At 42.2% G+C, this 14670-nt stretch overlaps 1 protein-coding gene across 2 annotated transcripts in view; it reads right to left on the bottom strand.

Moving 5' to 3' along the window:
• The window catches only part of LOC106586613 (radixin), a 55188-nt gene extending 43650 nt beyond the window's left edge, over nt 1-11538 (bottom strand). The window contains exons 1-2 of one of the 2 annotated variants that reach the window (XM_045707423.1): nt 11253-11538; nt 487-586 (exon numbers count right to left, since the gene is read on the bottom strand). In XM_045707423.1, coding sequence (XP_045563379.1) covers nt 487-498 — 12 coding nt within the window. In that variant the 5' untranslated portion in view covers nt 499-586; nt 11253-11538. The remainder of the gene's footprint in view (nt 1-486; nt 587-11252) is intronic. The other variant, XM_045707424.1, reaches the window with a different exon arrangement.
• Between the last annotated feature and the right edge of the window lie 3132 nt (nt 11539-14670).

Below are 14670 nucleotides of genomic sequence, written 5' to 3'. Positions count from 1 at the left end.
TCAAAATAAGAGTAAAGATGCCTTTATGTTTTCTACAAACAGGTCTGAAGTGGGTAATCAGGACACTGTCTGTGTTTTTGTTTGTGTGTTGGGGGGGGGTACTGTGTGGTTGTCAGTGGAGGCTGCTGAGGGGAGTACGGAGCAAATGGAATGGCATCAAATAGGTGTGTTTGATGTACTTGATACCATTCCACTAATTCCGCTCCAGCCACTACCACGAGCCCGTCCTCCCCAATTAAGGTGCCACCAACCTCCTGCGGTGTATGTGAGTGTTTGTTACAGACAGGTTACTGTGTCCTAACATGTGGCTGCTGTTCTTGCATGGTGTGAAAGATACTTTTGGACAAAGCCTGAGGTGTTGTGGTGGAAAATACATTGTGAAATTCACAACACAACCTGAACATTCATGTCTCCTGTGAATATTGTTTTCCCCAATGTGTTTATACATCTATATTTTCATCATTTTTTCCCCGAGGTGAGTCTCACCGGTTTGGGCATCTTTGTCCTCTCTCCAGCCTTGCCCTTCTGCTGAGAAAATACAAAGAAATCGTCCTCCGTCTCGTTGACTCGCCCTGGGCTCCACTGCCTGTAGGAGAGAGCAGATAAGTTATTATTAACACTATAAATAACAAAGGAGAGCGCAGATCAGTTACCATTAACACAGAGAAAGAAAAAGATGTATCTAACATCAATGTCAGTGATAATTGACAGTTCAGGATAACAAAACTCATGTAAAAAAACATCACATTTGAATTTATTTTGTATTGAGTCAGTTGTAGTGGTTACTACACTTCCCAACTGAAAACATATGCTGGCTCCTGAACAACAACTCCAAACAGTGAAAATAGAAAATGGGAGGGAGGGAGGGAACGTACATGGCGGGAGGGAGGGGGAGGGCTCGAGCGCCAGCGTTAGGTAGGCCTTGATGTAGTCCCTGTGGTGACAGAGCCCTGAGATGGCAAAGGCCAGAAATAGGCTCTGCTAATGAAGTAATGAAAGTCAGCCCAGAGAGAGAGCAGAGAGATGTGATAGCAGCCAGCCAGGCAGGCAGGGCTGCAGAACTAAGCAGGAAATGAGGAGCAGGCTTACTGAGGGATGGTAATCTGACTCTATCTTTACCTCTCACTCTCTCTCTCTCCCTAGCAGAGACTGGGGGAACAGATATACTGCAGTGTGATAGGGGAGGTAGAGAACCCAAGCTGGGCCTGCCCCACTTACCTGGTACAGAGGAGATAAAAGAGTGGACAGAATCACGAGAGTGATGGAGGAAGAAGGGGCAGAAGCTCTACATTGCTTCCTAACTAACTTTCTCCCTCATTGAGCACGAAGGAAGAAAATAAGGTTATTCTAACTTCTGAGTAAGAATTACCCTTTTGAAGGACACAGGAACTATTTTAGATAAGGTATTGAGTCCAAATAGACATTTCATGCTATTCCTCTACCTTTTAATCTCCCTTTTATCTCCCTAATAAATTCTAGGGTGTCGTCAAGTACCTGGACTCCCTGCGTTTAGTAGGGCACAACGTTGTGGTACGCTGAGATAGAAATATATCAGGCCAGACATGCCTCGCTAACATGTAGAGGAAGCAATCATATCTATCACCGTCCTCAACGTGACACAGGTGCTTAGATTTCATCCCTAGAGCAGGACTGGTTTCTATATATTCTAGCTATATTAGTCTCTACAAGGACCTCCGGTGGGTCTTTGGGAGAAAGATGACCTGTGATTTCCCCTCCCACCTCAGGGCAGCCTTAACCGGCGACTTTGTGAGGTCATTAAATAGCATCCGGCGCCAAACATAGGTACTCCCTGTTTACCCCACTCACTTTTAAACCTGCCTGGCAGAGAAAAGCTATAATCCTGTCTGCAGTGTGTGTGTGTGTGTGTGTTACCTGACCCCTCCATTCACCAAATCCTGAGCGTCACTCTCAAACGGATACAGCTTCCAGGTCACCATTCATGCAGAAAGTAACAGGCTCTGATCTCCACACACACATTACTCTCTTTCATCTCTCTCCCTTTCTGAATTTTTCTTTTGCTCTCTCTGACGCAGTAGCGTTTAACAAGACATGGCTTATAGCTCTCATAAAACTAGTTACAGGCGTATAAGTAACAAGCCTTTTCCACACCCTGTCAGTGTACTCCTCATGAATCCTGTTTCCCTCCTCTCCATTCCCTTGTTCCTCTCTCATTTCATACTTTCACTGCAGTGGTACAAGCAAGTGCAGAAGGGCTGCTGAACACATGGGCCAATGGGTTTGCGGGGTGTGTGTGTGTTTACAGATCTGATGGCCACATCTCCAGCTGTGGTGTGAGTGATACTACAGAGGGTATACAAACAAAGGAGATGTAGAACCCACTACAACAACAAGAAACTGTACTAGGCTCTCCTTATGGGGGCATTACAACTTCCAGATAGTTGGGTGAAAGGCTCACAAGAGTGACACTGTGTACGATTTCTGTCATGACCTCGTCTGATGGTTCCAAAGAAAAGTTCACCCCCCAAAAGATATTACACATCAAACATTGTTACTTTTGCCAAGCCCATCAAGAAAGACCCTGATTGGCTAACCACTGCTCCATTCACAGCTATTTCTGTCTGTTGGCAAGGATACTCACACACACAGTGCTTTTAACAGTGTTTTCAACTTACATATTTAACACACTTTGACATACATTATTACATAGTGCATGTTCATTTACACAGTTATTAGTATTCAACATGTCCTCTTGGTTCACATCTTGCTGCTACGCCACCATGTCTATGTCAGTTATCATTTAGTTCATTTGAATATTCTCTCATCATTGATGTAAGGGCTTAGTTATCTAATATTGGTGGGGCATATTAACCTGTTTAAAGGATACTCCTGAATCAAATGAAAGTTTATTTGTCACGTGCGCCGAATACAACAGGTGTAGACCTTACAGTGAAATGCTTACTTACAGGCTCTAACCAATAGTGCAAAAAAGGTATTAGGTGAACAATAGGTAAGTAAAGAAATAAAACAACAGTAAAAAGACAGGCTATATACAGTAGCGAGGCTATAAAAGTAGCGAGGCTACATACAGACACCGGTTAGTCAGGCTGATTGAGGTAGTATGTACATGTAGATATGGTTAAAGTGATCACTATGATCAATAATAGTTTTTGTTAAGTGTACCTTTAACAGAGCTGAGATTCAAGTGCCTTCACCCTATTGCTTACCCCTATCAAGTTGTTTCAGATCTACACAAGTGCCTAGGGAGGAGGGTTTACGGTTTCTTCTGGACACGGCCTAACTGTACTGGCCCAATTACCACATGCCCTAGAGATATCCCTTACTGGGACAGTGGTTAAGGTGTTTGTCATTGGTGCTAGTGGCCTGGGTTTGCGACCCGCTTGGGGAGTCCCCCTACACTCACATTCTTAGCAATATATGTTAATGTCATTATTTGGCAACAATTATAAAAAACACCTATCTGATCTCATTAAAATGTGTTTCTCATTAAAAGACGGGAATCGGTAGAATTCTAGATAGAGTTCTTTTTGAGATGCTCAGCTATCGTCTTTTTGAAATCCACCCCACATGCACCAAATGTGTCTCTGATAAGGAATGGCATCAGTTCTCGTCATTGCATTTCCGAAACATGGCCGGGGTAGTAGTCTTGCTTCTGATATAAACATGGCCGAGGTAGTTGTGTTGCTTCTGATATAAACATGGCCGGGGTAGTAGTGTTGCTTCTGATATAAACATGGCCGAGGTAGTAGTGTTGCTTCTGATAGAAACATGGTACGAGGTAGTAGTGTTGCTTCTGATAGAAACATGGCCGGGGTAGTAGTGTTGCTTCTGATATAAACATTGTACGAGGTAGTAGTTTTGCTTCTGATATAAACATGGCCGAGGTAGTAGTGTTGCTTCTGATAGAAACATGGTTCGAGGTAGTAGTGTTGCTTCTGATATAAACATGGTTCGAGGTAGTAGTGTTGCTTCTGATATAAACATGGCCGAGGTAGTAGTGTTGCTTCTGATAGAAACATGGTTCGAGGTAGTAGTGTTGCTTCTGATATAAACATGGCAGAGATAGTAGTGTTGCTTCTGATAGAAACATGGTCCGAGGTAGTAGTGTTGCTTCTGATATAAACATGGTTCGAGGTAGTAGTGTTGCTTCTGATATAAACATGGTCCGGGGTAGTAGTGTTGCTTCTGATATAAACATGGTTCGAGGTAGTAGTGTTGCTTCTGATAGAAACATGGTCCGAGGTAGTAGTGTTGCTTCTGATATAAACATGGTCCGGGGTAGTAGTGTTGCTTCTGATATAAACATGGTTCGAGGTAGTAGTGTTGCTTCTGATAGAAACATGGTCCGAGGTAGTAATGTTGCTTCTGATAGAAACATGGTCCGAGGTAGTAGTGTTGCTTCTGATATAAACATGGTTCGAGGTATTAGTGTTGCTTCTGATATAAACATGGTTCGAGGTAGTAGTGTTACTTCTGATAGAAACATGGTCCGAGGTAGTAGTGTTGCTTCTGATAGAAACATGGTTCGAGGTAGTAGTGTTGCTTCTGATAGAAACATGGTTCGAGGTAGTAGTGTTGCTTCTGATAGAAACATGGTTCGAGGTAGTAGTGTTGCTTCTGATAGAAACATGGTTCGAGGTAGTAGTGTTGCTTTTGATATAAACATGGCCTGAGGTAGTAGTGTTGCTTCTGATATAAACATGGCCGAGGTAGTAGTGTTGCTTCTGATAGAAACATGGTTCAAGGTAGTAGTGTTGCTTCTGATAGAAACATGGTTCAAGGTAGTAGTGTTGCTTCTGTTATAAACATGGTTCGAGGTAGTAGTGTTGCTTCTGATATAAACATGGTTCGAGGTAGTAGTGTTGCTTCTGATAGAAACATGGTTTGAGGTAGTAGTGTTGCTTTTGATATAAACATGGTCTGAGGTAGTAGTGTTGCTTCTGATAGAAACATGGCCGAGGTAGTAGTGTTGCTTCTGATAGAAACATGGTTTAAGGTAGTAGTGTTGCTTCTGATAGAAACATGGTTCAAGGTAGTAGTGTTGCTTCTGTTATAAACATGGTTCGAGGTAGTAGTGTTGCTTCTGATTGAAACATGGTCCGAGGTAGTTGTGTTGCTTCTGATAGAAACATGGCCGAGGTAGTAGTGTTGCTTCTGATATAAACATGGTTCGAGGTAGTTGTGTTGCTTCTGATATAAACATGGCCGAGGTAGTAGTGTTGCTTCTGATATAAACACGGCTGAGGTAGTAGTGTTGCTTCTGATATAAACATGGCCGAGGTAGTAGTGTTGCTTCTTATATAAACATGGCCGAGGTAGTATTGTTGCTTCTGACAGAAACATACCCAGAACATGGTTGACATATTCTCAGAATTTCAGAAATGTGTATATTTACAGTAGCATGTCTGTACTCTCACATTTGCCATTTAAGCAATGATGATATCAGTTATACCAAAACAATAAACAACACAGAGTTCCATCTACAACTTTTAATGTGGAACAATAGACAAATTGCAAAAGAATCACTTCGGACCAGCATTGGGGGTAATATATTACTTTTATAGTTAGGCCCTGTCCAGAAGGAACCGTAACCCCTCCTCCATAGCAGTGGTGTAAAGTACTGAAGTATTTGATTTATTTAACCTTTATTTAACTAGGCAAGTCAGTTAAGAACAAATTCTTATTTACGATGACGGCCTACCAAAAGGCAAAAAGCCTCCTGCGAGGACGGGCGCCTGGGATTAAAATCATTTTAAAATAAATACAATATAAATATAGGACAAAACACACATCACAACAAGAGAGACAACACTACATAAAGATAGAGTAAAAAAGTAAAGTAAAAATACATTACAGTACTACTTAAGTAGTTTTTGGGGTATCTGTACTTTATACTATTTATATTTTTGACATTTTGAACGCTTAGCAGGACAGGAAAATGGTCCAATTCACACACTTATCAAGAGAACATCCCTGGTCATCCCTACTGCCTCTGATCTGATGGACTCAAACACAAATGCATCGTTTGTAAATTATGTCTGAGTTTAGGAGTGTGCTCCTGGCTATCCGTAAATTTAAAAAAAGCTGTCCGGTTTGCTTAACATAAGGAATCTGAAATGATTTATACTTTTAGTTTTGATACTTAAGTATATTCAAGTACATTTACATTTACATTTAAGTCATTTAGCAGAGCGACTTACAAATTGGTACATTCACCTTATAATATCCAGTGGAACAACCACTTTACAATAGTGCATCTAAATCTTTTAAGGGGGGGAGGGGGGGGGGGTTAGAAGGATTACTTTATCCGATCCCAGGTATTCCTTAAAGAGGTGGGGTTTCAGGTGTCTCCGGAAGGTGGTGATTGACTCCGCTGTCCTGGCGTCGTGAGGGAGCTTGTTCCACCATTGGGGTGCCAGAGCAGCGAACAGTTTTGACTGGGCTGAGCGGGAACTGTGCTTCCTCAGAGGTAGGGAGGCGAGCAGGCCAGAGGTGGATGAACGCAGTGCCCTTGTTTGGGTGTAGGGCCTGATCAGAGCCTGAAGGTACGGAGGTGCCGTTCCCCTCACAGCTCCGTAGGCAAGCACCATGGTCTTGTAGCGGATGCGAGCTTCAACTGGAAGCCAGTGGAGAGAGCGGAGGAGCGGGGTGACGTGAGAGAACTTGGGAAGGTTGAACACTAGACGGGCTGCGGCGTTCTGGATGAGTTGTAGGGGTTTAATGGCACAGGCAGGGAGCCCAGCCAACAGCGAGTTGCAGTAATCCAGACGGGAGATGACAAGTGCCTGGATTAGGACTTTCATTTTTACTTTAGTCATTTTCAATTAAGGTACGCTATAGTGAAGGGGTGTCCACAAAAGTATGTGGACACCCCTTCAAATTACTGGATTCGGCTATTTCCGCCACACCTGTTGCTGACAGGTGTATAAAATCGAGCACACCGCCATGCAATCTCCATAGACAAACATTGGCAGTAGAATGGCCCGTACTGAAGAGCTCAGTGACTTTCAACGTGGCACGCCATACTGTAGGATGCCACCTTTCCAACAAGTCAGTTTGTCAAATATCTGCCCTGGTCAACTGTGCTGTTATTGTGAAGTGGAAACGGCTCAGCCGCGAAGTCGTAGGCCACACATGCTCACAGAACAAGACTACCGAGTGCTGAAGGGAGTAGCGGGTAAAAATCGTCTGTCTTCGGTTGCGACACTCACTACCGAGTTCCAAACTGCCTCTGGAAGCAACATCAGCACAAGAACTGTTATCTGGAGCTTCATGAAATCGGTTTCCATGGCCGAGCAGCCACACACAAGACTAAGATCACAGTGTGCAATGCCAAGTGTTGTCTGGAGTGGTGTAAAGCTTGCCGCCATTGGACTCCGGAGAAGTGGAAACGCGTTCTCTGGAATGATGAATCACGCTTCACCATCTGGCGGTCCGACGGACTAAACTGGGTTTGGCAGATGCCAGGAGAACGCAACCTGCCCAAATGCATAGTACCCCATAGTGTAGTTTCTAGGATCTGAAGTATTTGGTGCCCCGAGAACAGTGTTGCCATGTTCGCTGTTTTCCCTGTTTTTTGCGGGTGAAAATGTAATTGTTGCAGGTTTTTGGGCTACTTCTAAGTTGCACCGCGGCCGTCATGGCATTCCTCTTAAATATAGATTTCACTGTGACCTGCTGCTGAGGCAGTAAGGCAGGCTGTTGATGAGTGAGTGGTGGGGAGGGCCGGAGGGGTGTGTGTGTGGGTGAGCACGTTGTGACAACTTATTACCAGTTGTCAGTGGCGGATTTAGGCATAGGCGACATGGGCGCCGCACAGGGTGGCATCTTGCCGGGAATAGCATGGGGCGCCCGCACAAAAAAAATATATATATTCCGAATGGTGACTTTTGCGTGATCGGCTTTCTATCACTCCTTTGCACATCACGTCAATGATATCATGTCACCGTGTGGGACTGTGGGTCAATTAACCTTGTCGGAGTGGGCTCCCTGATTCTAGTTTGTGAGCTAGGCAGGCTACTGCCTGGGAAGGTCTCCCACTCAGAAGTATGAGATGGGGAGGGAGTGGGGGTTGGTTGACCTCAGGTCTCCCCACTGGAAGCCTGAGGTAAGGGGAGAATCTATCACATAGCACACCTCTAACTTTGTACAGTACTAACGCAATTGGTTGTGCAATTTAGTTTGTGTGTTTCTTGTTTGAAGTGCAATAGTGTAATAATCAGGTTCTCTTCTTTATAAGTGTGTTATTCTATTTGTGTATTTGTGTGATAAGATTTGTGCAATTTAGTTTTAGGTGTGTTTTTTGTTAGCAATAGGGTAATAGTGTAATAATTTATATACTACAATTTGTTTCTATTTGTCTTTGCTACTTCTTTTTGATATTTGAGTCTTATTTTTGTATATATATTTATATAGTTTTAAATGTTATGATTATTTATTTGTGTTGTTCCAAATGTCTGAATAAAAATGAAAGTTAGTGCAGAATTTGAAGGGTGGTTCACCCAGGGAGCCATACAAGCTAGAACAGCCACTGCCAGTTGTATGTAGGCTATTTAGATTGTCATTATGGAGACACCAACTTCCAACTCTTTAAACATAAAACATGAATACACTAAAACTGATGCACATCAAGAAATAATGGAGACAAAGCACTGGAAAAACACTTTGGGCACACTAGAGCATATTAGATGAATTCGGTCGTAGTTGGTTTAAACTGCAGTCTAATGTTTACTGCTAAAAGAAAACGGTATCAAGCGAAGTGCTTATGCATGCTTAGCTCTTAGGGAAATTTGAAATGGAGGTTATGGAACTTCCTTGTATGGCTCTTTTTATGGAGAAAGTCCTAAACGAAACTGACATTAGGCAAAGTCTGAGGAATGATACATTTGCCTCTGTTGGTCATCAAGTAGCCAATTAATGTATATGCCATTGTCGGCTACCATTTGGTACAATAAATATGATGAAATGACGATATCTCTGGAGTCATTGCAAATCAATTTGTGCCACTTGTGTAGCCAATTTAATAAATAGCCTTAAACTTCAGTTTATTGTTGTTGTAGCCTTGTGTTATTATGCAATTATTAATGGACATGTTTAGTTAATTAAATTGGAAATGATCAAAGCTCTATCGCAATTGTTAGAATGCATTAGATTGACGGTAATAGCAGTCAGATTATGCTACAGGTAAAACATTCTAAAATATAAACACTGGCTGTTGACAAGCATATTCAGTTCATATACATATTATTAATATTTCATTCAGTCATTGAAATGACCCCATCCTCAGTAGCCTATTCCAGCAAGCTATTGGGAAACACAAACACTTCTTACCTCTTAAATTGCCTCGCTATTCATGTTGAATAAATTAGTCAGTTAACTTGAACTAAGCAAGCTGCTAAATTGTTCGGTTTTCATCATGCCTACATCTTGTCTAGTCTACTGTAGACTAACTGAAATGAGACATAGGCCTTGTTTAACTAAGTTTTTCTTGCTCAGAGATTTTTTTGTCCAACTCTCCTGTCGGATGTATCTATAGTTATGCACATGCGCAAAGGGGATTTATTTACAATTATAAACCTGGTTCGAGCCCTGAATGCTGATTGGTTGAAAGACGTGGTATATCAGACCATATACCATGGGTATGATTAAACATAACTTTTTACTGTTCTAATTACGTTGGTCACCATTTTATAATAGCAATAAGGTACCCCAGGGGTTTGTGGTATATGGCCAATATACCACGGCTGTCACGACTTCTGCCGAAGTCTTTTCCTCTCCTTGTTTGGGTGGTGTTCGACATCACTGGTCTTCTAGCCATCACCGATCAATTTTTCATGTTCCATTTGTTTTGTCTTGTTTTCACACACACCTGGTTTCAATTTTCTAATTACATGTTGTATATATTCCCTCTGTTTCCCCCATGTCCTTGTTGGGAATTGTTTATTTTGTAAGTACTCGTGCTATGTGTTACTGGTGTGCTATGGGTTTTGTACCCATGTCTTTGTTGTTTTGTATGCCGTTAGTTTTATATATTAAACTGCTCCGGCTATTCACCAAGTTCTGCTCTCCTGCGTTTGACTTCCCTGCCACCAGTTACGCACCCCTTACAAACAGCTAAAAGCTGTATCCAGGCACTCCACGTTACATCACGCTTAAGAACAGCCCTTAGCCGTGCTATATTTGCCATATACAATACCCCCTTGTGCAAATGATCTGGTGAGGTTAGTAAGGGTGAATTATCTTTTCTCTTGCCACATATTCAAATTCCTTTGTTACGTCATTTCATAGCTTGCTTAATGTCATAGCTTGCAATAATTATTATTTTGAAACCCAGATTTAGCTTGTAACCCAAGTTAATATGATATTCCTTCTTAGTTGTCTCGATAACGCTATGGAAAAGGGTTTATTGTATAAATATGGCAACGCCTCTCTTGATGTGAAAAAATTCATAAATGGTCTAGTTTTCAGGCCTTTTGGGACGGTTTTGAGTGGTCATTGGGCTCGACATTTTAGCTTAACCTGGCAACCCTGCCTGAGGAGACAAGTACAATTTGAATTAAGTTACTACCACAAAAAACATTTATAAAGCCAAAGAAAAACACTCCACTGGCAAGCTATTTTGAGGACCCTGGTCACAAGAGTGCAAAAAGAAACTGCTGTTACAAATGCTGCATATAATCACTTGCAACAAAGTTGCACACCGTTGTTTCCACTATGCCACAATGGGGAGCATGTCCATGAATCTCAAATAATACAATACACAAATAATACAATACACAAATATAATATATATATATATATATATATATATATATATATATATATATATATAAACACTTAACACCTTATCTATGCCAGTACAATGAATTAAATGTAACGTTTTAAAGTGAATGAAGTTGCCAATTAGCTTAATGTTGATTCACAGTAGCCTAAGGGTGCAACACTAGTCATGAAGCGCTTATCTAATTAGATAACTTTTGAAATGTTTAGCGCTTAAATGTTGTTCTATTGTCGATGGACCACAGTAATGCCCTTGAATAAAACGTGGAACATGATACCAAATGTTTACACAACTACAAAAAAAAAATGGGATTAATACCAATAGGCATATAGACAGCACGTAGGCTATACTTAGGTAGGCAACAAGCCTGCGTAACGACGACAAACAGCCACCGTCGAGCACAGGGCAAATCCTCTTCATTCTGAGCTCTTTAGGAGCCACCAGCGAAGAAATACACCCGATAAAAACTCACCTCAGTAGATGGACTGCGTTCAGAAAATGGTAAACTGCCTCCCCTGGGCCCACAGGGTAGTCTACTTTATATATCCAACGCGACCAAAATAGATCGATTTGTTTACCGTTAGACACTCCGCTGTTTCTCAGCCTCGGTATGCAGTGTGATGTATGAAGCGACTGAGCCAGTTTCACCGCCGGGCAAGAGAGGAGGTGTAGACAGTCAATATGGCCGTCGAACTTTACCGTGCGACGCGAGGCGTGGTTGAGCCGGGGGCATAACGTGTGCCGCGAAATTCAGACACGCTCCCTTCAAACTGAGTTGAGAGAGGAACACACATACACCACCCGATTAGCCACCAATCACCCCATTAACACACACAACAAAAACGTAAATATAACAAAAGAGTCAACTTCAAAATATCTAGCCTACAATAACCTGAAGGTAACCCATAGAAAGATGGACTAGACTACAGCCAATATAAAATATTTCTGAAAAGTAATTATTTTATACAGATGAAGTGTTGAGATCAGTATATCATTTCAAGGTAGTGTTGTTTCTATGAATATCCTTTTTTCAGCAGCTAAAATGTCATTATCTTTTCTATTTTTATTTAAGGTCAAATTAAATATAGCCTTCATTTTGTGAGTTACATAATCCACATACTGTAGTTTACAGACTAGACCAGTTCCAGGCATGACATATGACTGACTACCAAGATCTGCTTGTGAGGATGACACTTCAGAAACATAAGACCTACCAATTTATTCACTGACATATTGCTTTCTTCTATGAGTACCGTACTGCATTACCAGCTTATGTGTGAGCAGGAAATGTGACTCACTGATTAACGTCCTAATGATGAGAACATATGACTGCAACTTGTTGTGACACCTGTGGTTCCTAAACCTGTCTTCTTTATAGACCTAGGCCAACTCATACTCTTCTGGGAATATAATAAGCCTACATTTCATGCACTTGATCAAACATGTCCCGGTTTACACACACTTTCTTCTCCTACAGTCGTGGCCAAAGGTTTTGAGAATGACACAAATATTCATTTCCACAAAGTTTGCTGCTTCAGTGTCTTTAGATATTTTTGTCAGATGTTACTATGGAATACTGAAGTATAATTACAAGCATTTTATAAATGTCAAAGGCTTTTATTGACAATTACATGACGTTGATGCAAAGACTCAATATTTGCAGTGTTGACCCTTCTTTTTCAAGATCTCTGCAATCCGCCCTGACATGCTGTCAATTAACTTCTGGGCCACATCCTGACTGATGGCAGCCCATTCTTGCGTAATTTTTATTTATTTTACCAGGTAAGTTGACTGAGAACACATTCTCATTTACAGCAACAACCTGGAGAATAGTTACAGGGAGAGGAGGGGGATGAATGAGCCAATTGAAAGCTGGGGATGATTAGGTGACTGTATGAGGGACAGCTTGGGAATTTAGCCAGGACACCAGGGTTAACACCCTTACTCTTACAATAAGTGCCATGGGATCTTTAATGACCTCAAAGAGTCAGGACACCTGTTTAACATCCCATCCAAAAGACAGCACCCTACACAGGGGGATTGGGATATTTTTTAGACCAGAGGAAAGAATGCCTCCTACTGGCCCTCCAACACCACTTCCAGCAGCATCTGGTCTCCCATCCAGGGACTGACCAGGACCAACCGTGCTTAGCTACAGAAGCAAACCAGCAGTGGGATGCAGGGTGGTATGCTAATCAATGCTTGGAGTTTATCAGAGTTCCTGGGTTTTTGTTTGTCCATCCTCCTCTTGAGGATTGACCACAAGTTCTCAATGGGATTAAGGTCTGGGGAGTTTCCTGGCCATGGAGCCAAAATATTGATGTTTTGTTCCCTGAGCCACTTAGTTATCACTTTTGCCTTATGGCAAGGTGCTCCATCATGCTGCAAAAGGCATTGTTCATCACCAAACTGTTCCTGGATGGTTGGGAGAAGTTGCTCTCGGAGGATGTGTTGGTACCATTCTTTATTCATGGCTGTGTTCTTAGGCAAAATTGTGAGTGAGCCCACTCCCTTGGCTGAGAAGCAACCCCACACATGAATGGTCTCAGGATGCTTTACTATTGGCATGACACAGGACTGATGGTAGCGCTCACCTTGTCTTCTCCGGACAAGATTTTTTCCGGATGCCCCAAACAATCAGAAAGGGGATTCATCAGAGAAAATGACTTTACCCCAGTCCTCAGCAGTCCAATCCCTGTACCTTTTGCAGAATATCAGTCTGTCCCTGATGTTTTTCCTGGAAAGAAGTGGCTTCTTTGCTGCCCTTCTTGACACCAGGCCATCCTCCAAAAGTCTTCGCCTCACTGTGCGTGCAGATGCACTCACACCTGCCTGCTGCCATTCCTGAGAAAGCTCTCTACTGGTGGTGCTCCGATCCCGCAGCTGAATCAACTTTAAGAGATGGTCCTGGCGCTTGCTGGACTTTTTTGGGCACCCTGAAGCCGTCTTCACAACAATTGAACCGCTCTCCTTGAAGTTCTTGATGATCTGATAAATGGTTGATTTAGGTGCAATCTTACTGGCAGCAATATCCTTGCCTGTGAAGCCCTTTTTGTGCAAAGCAATGATGACGGAACGTGTTTCCTTGCAGGTAACCATGGTTGACAGAGGAAGAACAATGATTCCATGCACCACCCTCCTTTTGAAGCTTCCAGTCTGTTATTCGAACTCAATCAGCATGACAGAGTGATCTCCAGCCTTGTCCTCGTCAACACTCACACCTGTGTTAACGAGAGAATCACTGACATGATGTCAGCTGGTCCTTTTTACCATCATACAAACTGAGGCAGCAGACTTTGTGAAAATTAATATTTGTGTCGTTCTCAAAACTTTTGGCCACGACTGAAGTCACACATTCTCACATGTAGGCTACACATTCTCATTGTTACTTGGTTCGTCGCTGTTCTCTGACTGTCCCTCACACTACCACCACATCGTAACTGCCCCCATTCTTTGTTGATGAGTCATACCTAGCCTACCTACTGGTGTGGTTACTTCACACTCCATTACCACAGCCTCAATATTTCTTGATTTTGTTTTATATATTACAATTTTCTTATTATTTTTGCACTGTTTGACATCATACTGCAGTGCTTAATTCATAAATTGGAAGGTGCCGGAACAAGTGAACCCTGGATGGGGTACCTGGGGGTGTTGTCTGGGAGCCTCAGAGGTAGTGGAACACATGAAAACAAATCACCTTTATAATAAAGCATTGCATGCATTATCATCGCTTTTGCTACTGGCATAGAGCAGTAAGTAGAGTTGAGGTGCTTGCAGAACTTGCACACATGGGGAAACATTTTTGTAGCCTAAGGTCTGTGAGAAATGTGGCTTTTATAAACGCATTTCATGCAATTCTACATCATTTTAGATGACTGGAGACTTTA

The sequence above is a fragment of the Salmo salar genome, chromosome ssa25 (genome assembly GCF_905237065.1).
Source record: "Salmo salar chromosome ssa25, Ssal_v3.1, whole genome shotgun sequence".
Taxonomy (NCBI): domain Eukaryota; kingdom Metazoa; phylum Chordata; class Actinopteri; order Salmoniformes; family Salmonidae; genus Salmo; species Salmo salar.
This window is presented reverse-complemented; position numbering and strand designations above follow the sequence as displayed.